Source organism: Canis aureus, chromosome 11 (genome assembly GCF_053574225.1).
Source record: "Canis aureus isolate CA01 chromosome 11, VMU_Caureus_v.1.0, whole genome shotgun sequence".
Classification (NCBI taxonomy): Eukaryota; Metazoa; Chordata; class Mammalia; order Carnivora; family Canidae; genus Canis; species Canis aureus.
In genome coordinates this window covers 11,656,544-11,665,283 of record NC_135621.1, presented here as the reverse complement: position 1 = coordinate 11,665,283, position 8,740 = coordinate 11,656,544, and the positions used below count along the sequence as shown (strand labels likewise).

General features: G+C 44.7%; 1 protein-coding gene across 2 annotated transcripts in view; it reads left to right on the top strand.

Annotated features, from left to right (window-relative positions):
* The first annotated feature begins 221 nt into the window (after window positions 1-221).
* The window catches only part of GRIP1 (glutamate receptor interacting protein 1), a 664,081-nt gene continuing 655,562 nt past the window's right edge, over window positions 222-8,740 (top strand). The window contains exon 1 of one of the 2 annotated variants that reach the window (XM_077913731.1): window positions 222-375. In XM_077913731.1, coding sequence (XP_077769857.1) covers window positions 318-375 — 58 coding nt within the window. In that variant the 5' untranslated portion in view covers window positions 222-317. The remainder of the gene's footprint in view (window positions 376-8,740) is intronic. The other variant, XM_077913735.1, reaches the window with a different exon arrangement.

Here is an 8,740-nt window from a genome sequence, read left to right as displayed (position 1 = left end):
CCGCGCCCGCGCCCGCGCCCGCCCCCCGGGCTCCGCCGTCCGCCGCTCGGCCTGCGCGCCGCCCCCGCCCCCGCCCCCGCCCCCGCCCCGCCCCGCCCGGCCCGGCCCGGCCCGGCCTCCCGCGCACGCCGCCGCCGCCGCCGCCGCCAGCCCGGCCTCGGAGCCGCCGCCCGGCGCCGCCTGGATGTGCCCGGGAGCCGCCTGGGCGCCCCGGCCCCGCTGAGCCCCGCTGAGCCGCTGAGCCCCTGAGCCCCTGAGCCCCGCCGAGCCCCGGAGCCGGGAGAGCGAGCCCGCGCGCGAGCCGGCGGGCGGACACCATGCCGGGCTGGAAGAAGAACATCCCCATCTGCCTGCAGGCGGAGGAGCAGGAGCGAGGTGAGCGGGCGGCGGGCGGCGGGAGCGGGAGCGGGAGCGGGGTCCGGGCCGCGGCCGCCCCGCCCCTCCCCCCGCGCCCCGACCTGCCCGGCCGCGGGGGAGGGGCGCCCTCCGGGGCCGCGGGGGGGCGAGGCGCCGAGTGGCGGGATTTGGGGGGCGGGGAGGGCGCCGCGGGGGCAGCGGGGACTCGGGCGGAGACGGGGGCGTGGAGGGCACCCGGCGTCCCGGGGCGGCTCGCACGTGGAGCCCCGCGCGCCTGCCGACGGGTGGGTGCCGGGGGGGTCCTGCGGGGTTTTAAGTGACTTTTCAAACTTTCCTCCTCCCGCGGCCTCCGGCTGGGCTTCGGCGGGGCTGCTGCGCCCGAAGTTGCCGGAGACTGAGCGGGGGGCGCGGGGGCGCGCGGGGGGCGCGGGGGGCGCGGGGGCCCGGGGTGACTTATGCCCTGGCGCAGTCCCCGCTGTCAAGTTGATTCCGCAGGACTGCGGGCTTTTCGTAGTCAGTGTCTGGTTCCTTGGGCGAAGGCGCTGCGGGAGGACCTCGCGTGCCCCCGCCCCGCAGACCGAGCTGGGCGCGCCGCCGCCTCCAGGTGACGCGACGGCAGGAAAGTTGGAGGCCGCCTGCACCTGCCGGGCTCGGGGCCGTCGGGTCACGCCGTGCTGCCGGGATGCTGCAGAGCTTGGCCAGGGAGGCAGCTCGTACCCTGCGGGCGATGCGCCGAGGGCACCAGAACCTCCCCCACGGCACCCCCGGGTGGGCTGGGGGGGCTCGGGAGCTGTGCGCCCGGGCTGCGCTGGCCTCCGGGGGCACCCCGGCCGGCTGGATCCACCAGGGTTGATCACCCCCGCGCCCACCCCCGCTCCTCCCACCCGAGCTGGCCCTGGCTTCGAGGAAAAATGCTTTAGAATTGGCTGTGTTTCAGGATGCTGGGTCTGCATGGGCTGTGGCAACAGTCGATGCCGAGGTTAAATGGTGCCTGCTGGGTGGGTGCCTGGTGGGTGGGTGGGTGGGTGGGGGGTGAGGAAAGCAGGAGGCGGCAAATCTGGTGTGTGGAGAAGGCAGGGTTGTCAAGGGGAGCTTGAATCCAGCAGCTTGATGGGTTGGTGTGGAGGGTGGTTGGGTTACTGGGCATGCCAAAAGTTTCAGGGCGTTTGAAATCCTGCTGACTGCTGAAGAGCCAATGTACGATTTCCAGTTTTTCTCTAGGTGGCACAACCTGTCTTTGGTTTATGTCGTGTTTAATGACTCAGGGAATTCATCCCTTTTTAACCACTTCCTTCTTGGGTACGTGCATTCATTTTCCAGCGCCCTTTCCTGGCAGGTGACCTTAGGTTTACCTATTCAAAAGGCTGCCCCTGCTTTAGAGTTGCCCTTGCTTTTCCCTTTCGTAAGTCATATCATCTTCCAGGTTGCAAAGAGCGGTACCAATAATTCATAACCAGGTAAAAGCACTAAATGAAAGCACTCTGTCAAACACCGAGGGTCTGTCCTGTCAACTAGATGTCACCATGGACTTGGCGCTAACTGGGCCTGTTTGCTAAAAAACCACTGCAGTACCGCCGACAAGTTTTATCCGAATGCTGAAATGGGTAGATTTTTGGATTGTGACAAAATGTACTTGTATGTCTTTTAGAAATATATGGTAACTTTGCAAGATGATCGCCTAATCTGCTTGGTGCAGAGAAGACTGAATTTCCTCCAGAACATAGAAATCTGAGGCAGAAATTGCGTATTCCACTTTATCTTCTCCCATAGGAGAAATAGGGATGTTTGTGACTTGGTGTCTTTTTACACCTTAAGGATTTCTTCTTGCTCATATCATGTGATGCTTTTCTGATTAGTATTGTTTCGGATTTAATTGTGGCATTTCTTGTCGAGGTCTTGATTCGTTGGGAATGCACAAATATATGTGATTTGTTTCTTTTAAAATCTCCTACCTGGTTTTTGTGTCTCAGTTACTTGTGAGTGCACATATATCCGTACATATTTAAATTGATTGAGCTGACTACATGATTTTTAATGCATGTGTCAAAGGACACTGCTTATAATTGGCTTGTATTTTGGAGGGTATTAGTGTAATGAGCATTGTTTTCTATTTGCATTTGTAATCAACTTGTATTTAGTCCCCCCCACCCACCTTGGAATTTATGACTTTAAAGGATTCAAATAGTATTGAATTAGTTCTCTTTACATATAAACAAATATATTGAACCATCAGGTTGGTCAGGAAAATAATGAACATAAAGGGAACAAGTACATTTTAAATTTTGTCTGGGGATCACATTGGCCAAAATGCTGATTTCTAATATCATTAGATTCTAAGGTTGGTTGTGCTCATACAACCATTGCTTTTTCCACATCCCTCTCTCCCCGCAACTGCAATTTACAGTTAAGCATTGTAAAACCTGTTACGGAGACTACTCTAGCATAACATTTTTTCATGTAGATTTTGTTTAGCTAAATCTCTTCCTGAAACTTAATGCAAATTAAGTTTAATTTAATTAAGTTTAATACAGACTGCTAGCTTCTTTAAGGACCACATATTTGAACAACTATTTCTTAGCATTATTCTTTTTTAAAAAATGCTAATCTCAACTCAAAGATTTAGGGAAACTGCCTTCTTAGTATTATCACATACTAAGAGAGACTTGACCAATCTATAGGATTTCATGCCATACCTACACAGCATTCATAACTTGGGTTCATCTTGAAGGCTTCTGTCAAGATGATGTTGAGTGAACTATTGCTACTGCATGCGATGCTGAGCAGAGAAACCGTAACATATGGGTTGTTGCAGTTAATGCAGTCACTTCTACAATGACATGTTAAGATGCACCCATGTACAATGACATACTATTAAAATTCAGGACACATTTCTCTGTCTTTCCCCTCCCTGGGTTTTCTGCTTGAGCTGATACACCCAATCCATTCAGAAGTCATCTAATACACTTTTGGGTAAATGTTTTAGGAGAAGAGAAATGATACTGAAAACTATTTAATAACCCACTTGAATTAAGTAATGTATTAGTTGTTTTAATCTGCTTATTGGTTTCTCATGTGTAATAGAAATATGACTGTTAAGGAAAGTCTTAGTAATTAATGATGTTTCCTTTGCCTTGTAGCTTCCCTTCTGATTTCTGTGGCTTTGCTTAGTAAATGTTCGCATGTGTATGTGTGTGTGTGTGTCTTCATCAGGGAGGAACGTATACATTTTATATATAGCTCCCTTCCTCCTTGTGTTTCTGTTCTTAAGTTTTGGAGGTATACAGGTAAACTTGAGAACTTCCTTTTGGACTTCTGTAGAAATTATCATGTCTGGGATTTGGCTTCTGTTTTGTTGACTGAGTATTTGGATCTCTTAAGATACAAAGAACTTAATTTTTACAAAATATGAGAAAGCACAGGGGGCTTAAGTGGTGTGCATTATTATTATATCTTTGGTCCATTTCACTTTCCTTTTTTTTATTTATTTATTTATTTATTTTTTTAATTTTTATTTATTTGTGATAGTCACAGAGAGAGAGAGAGAGAATGAGGCAGAGACACAGGCAGAGGGAGAAGCAGGCTCCATGCACCGGGAGCCTGACATGGGATTCGATCCCGGGTCTCCAGGATCGCGCCCTGGGCCAAAGGCAGGCGCCAAACCGCTGCGCCACCCAGGGATCCCTCCATTTCACTTTCCATACCTCAAGGAGATTTGGTGACCTTATTCTATACAACCTACTTATCAAAAATTCCAGTTTGAAATTTGACTTTTGGCTGGGGAGTGCTGTGGGGAAGAGAGAAGAAATCAAAATGCGTGGAGAGAATGCTATGTGTTGGGCATGGTGTTGGACACTTAACATGCATTGTTTGGTACAATCCTTACCGCATGCCTTTAAGGTAGGTATTATTATTTCCCCTGACAGATGAAGAAACTGATGCTCACAGAATGAAAAAAAAATGCCTGAAGTTATAAAGCCAAGACTTAGGGCACCATTTTCTGAAGAGCTACTTCAAAAAAAGAAGTTAAGTTACATTTTTTGACATGAAATTTTTAGCATTATATATGTATACATACATAACACACACAGACACTTATATAAAACATGGATTTTTTGCATCTAATAAACTGACACTAAATCTTTCATCAAGAATTTGTCAGAAGAGGGATCCCTGGGTGGCGCAGCCGTTTGGCGCCTGCCTTTGGCCCAGGGCGCGATCCTGGAGACCCAGGATCGAATCCCACATTGGGTTCCCGGTGCATGGAGCCTGCTTCTCCCTTTGCCTGTGTCTCTGCCCGCCCCCCTCTCTCTCTCTCTCTCTGTGACTATCATAAATAAATAAAAATTAAAAAAAAAAAAAAAAAAGAATTTGTCAGAAGAATTTTTAGTTTAGTGGGACAAAGCTTCCAAAGTATATTTTGGACATTTGACAAACTAACCAGATAGATTTATTAAACTCTAACAAGAAGGATTGAAATGTCAACATATTTTTAAGGACAATTGTTTGACTGCACTTAAAGATAGTCATTTAAGTGAATGACTTTCCCCACCAATGATTTTATATATATATATATATATATATATATATCTCAAATTGCATAGTTTTCATTCTTTTTCAAAGAGTATTTGCCATGAAGGCAAGAATTAACAAGAATTCGGTATTTTCCCTCACTGCAATGATCGGGGAAACCACTGTATTGTTAATAGCCATTGTGCATTTGCTCTTTTGCCAACATTTTATTTAATTAAAGCCATCCATCTGAACTCTCAGCCTAGCTATCTATTAGAAGGCCCAGTAGCCAGACAAAGGGACTTCAGATAATGCTTTCTTCTGCAGTAACCCGATTGGTTTTTTTTCCACCAAGAAAAAGAAGTATCAACTTAAACTGGAAAAGGATATCATAGTTTTAAAGACTGTTATATTAAATGTTGCATGATGGCTGATGGTTTAGGAACTTAGGATCTGATCAGCTTATTTTTACTTAAATTATGATAATAGTTAAGTAATATAAATAAGAAAGTAATAGTAATCCAAAGTAACATATCTAACCAAATGATTATTCAAATGCAAAAGCAAAACCTGGGTTTGAATCTCTTGTTTTATCTCTTATTAAAGTGTATTGCTTCATAAATTCAAGGGTTTCCTAATAGAATTAGAAAAACCTATCAATACAAATGTCCTTATTCAAGAAACCTGCTCGTTTAGGCATGTCAGTGACCAAACAGTGCTGTCAGTTTTATGGGAAGTTTATTGTTTTTTAACTATATATGCTGATTAAAATGCACCTGACCAAATTTCTTACCGCCTTTCATTTCAACAGTGATTAAACTTTAAGCAGCAAATCAGGTGTTGAAAAGAATGTGATGACGTGATTAGTATCCTAGATGGATTCCTTAGCTCCCACCCAGCACAGTGGTGGACAAGAAGGTACTAGAAGTTGAACAACAGTGGGTTTAAATCTCTTCGGCACTTCTAGCTCTGTGATCTTTTAAGTTCTCAGACCTCTTGTATTCTCTTCTTGAAGATGAGGGCAAATAACATCTACCTCATGGGAGGACTAAATGAATGAACAAATGTGGAATTTATGTATGACAGCACCTTTCATATAGTGCCAGGCTCAGTAATAGCAACTCATTATTTGTATGATATCTTGATACAGATCTGTCGACTTAACACCTCAAGGTGTCCTGCTGAAGAAATGATGACTTTGTATTCTTTAAAAACTTCATAAACTAATAAAAGAAAAAAGCCCAGCATTTTGTGAAAATGTACTAAACGTACATTTTAGTACATTTAGTATGTAAATGTACTAAAACAGAGAACGTTATGAAGGCGAGGTCACTGATATATGTCCTAGTCTGGCTGACACAAAGATGAAGAAGCTCTTAAGGCCACTTTTTTCATACGTTTAGCAAACTTTTATTTACCACTAACTGCTGTGATGAGAAAATCAGGGTTCCCATGTTCAAGGAGATTATTATATATCTATAGTTAGAGAGTTATGGATCTGACGAAGAACTCAATACAGCTTCTCTTCTGGAAAGATTAGTGCTGAGGGAGCAGAGAAGAGGGATTGACTGTGCTGAGGAGGTGCTACAGAGGAAGTGTTAAAAGACTTGAAGGCAGGAGAGGAACATAGAAGGTTGGGCTGGGATGTGAGGGTAGAGATTTCATGCAATGGGCATGGCATGCTCCAAAGCATCATAGAATAGAATATGTCAGGAACCACTGTTGGCTTCTTAAGGGGCTGGATTGTGGGCTTTGACCATGCACATGGAGTGTAGAATATGACTATGCCCTTCCCCATAACGTGGGGAAGCTGGGTGGAGAAGATGAGACGTAGAGGGCCAGATTTAGAAAGAAGTTGTATGTCAGATTGAAGAGTTCAGATTGTCTTCATCAGGCAATGAAATTGGGTCAGTTGAAGGGTTTCTGATAGAGACGTGAAGGGATCAGGTTTATATCTTGGAAAAGTCACCCTGGAGGCGAGGAGAAAACATTGGAAAAGGGAGGGACTTGAGGGGTGGGGTCACTAGGAGGCTATGCCCTGTTTCAGGCCATGCAGAGATACTCAGGAGGGGGACTTGGTATGCAGGTGAAGGTGGGAAACACCACCAGGTGTGGGGGCCATGTAGGTAGTGATTAGAATCAGAGTCGTGTCTTAAAACCCAGTGCCTTAAACCAGAGACTGCTTTCTTTCTACCTCATATTGCCTTTCTTTATTTCCTCTTTAAGTTTATGTAGGGGAAAAAAAATGTAAACACGTTCTGATAGAACAATGTGAAAATCGAGGGCCACCAAAGTGATTGGATCATGGTGAAAGCTTAACGTGCGCTGTTTTTTTTTTAATTATGTAAAATTCATATACTGTCTAATCCTAAAGGAAAAAATAATTATTATCCTGTGCATTAATCTTCTATAACTAATAGGAAATTTTAAGTCATTTATTTATTTATTTATTTATTTATTTATTTATTTATTTATTTATTTTTATTTTTTATTTATGATAGGCACACAGTGAGAGAGAGAGGCAGAGACATAGGCAGAGGGAGAAGCAGGCTCCATGCACTGGGAGCCCGACATGGGATTCGATCCCGGGTCCCCAGGATCGTGCCATGGGCCAAAGGCAGGCGCCCAACCGCTGCGCCACCCAGGGATCCCAAGTCATTTTTTTTTAATTGAAAGAAAAGAGTGATAGTTATTATGCTGTGGAAGTGTCTTTCGTAGTAATAGAATTCGGTGGGTTTTTAATATTATTATTTTCTGAAAACAGCTAAATGCTCTTAAATAAAAGTTTAAAAACACTTATTATATGAGACTCAAAATTAGAAAACTGGGATTCGGGGCCTCTTTTAGCCATGCTCCGAATTGTTTGGCCTAGCCACAGACTCCCCTCTGAACCTTCCTTTTCTCCTCTCTGAATTTAGGATGATTCTTGACAAGCTGACCTCCTGGGGTTATGTTATGGGGGTGAAAACTGTTATTGTTATAATACAAAGAGGAGAAGTAAAAATCTTAATTCTCAGAGCGCCTTGTTGGCTTAGTCGGTAGAGCATGTGACGCTCTATCTTAGGGTTGTAAGTTTGAGCCCCATGTGGGGTGGAGAGATTACTTAAAAATTAAAAAAACCTTAATGAAATCTTAATTCTGTCTTCCAAAATGAAACTGTTATGAGGTTTCTCTGTTAGGCTCCCTTTGTTACAAAAGGACTCAAATGATGCGACTAAATTACAACATCTACAAAGCTGCACAGTCTAGACAGCCTCTTTTCTGACTGCCCTTGGAAAAATCCAACTCAGATGCCGAGTAGACCTTGCCACCTGCGCCCTGTTATTCGGTTTCTGCCTCTCTCTCCAGTCCAGGCTTCTGATCTCAACCCGATATCCAAGGGACCCTCACTTCTCAAATTGAAATCATGTACAGAACCTTTTTACGGGAGAAAAAATGTCTTGCAGGTCTCTATTGCTGACTTCATTTTTATTATGCTACTTAAATATATACTGACATAAAACTAGGTGTAAACTCCTGATGCTTATGGCTCTCGTACAACCACAGAACCAAAGCACATTTTACGGATGAAATACAAACAAAACTACTAAAAAATCAATAACTTTCAAATTAACGACATTTATTTCATGTGACTTGATATTGTTTGCCTGAAACTAAATCTGCTCTTGGAGTGTGAATATGGTACTTGCCGCTGTGGAAAGTAACATCGTCACATGCTGCCGTGGAAAGTTCTAGCTTCACTTTTTTTTTTTTTTTCTGGCTGAACTCTTTTGGAACCGTGGTTTTAACAACCTGTTGTCCCTTGTTCTTTCCTGGGCATGAACACATCATTTACATGTGAAGTCCTCCATTCTTATTGGTCTGTTTTAAATAT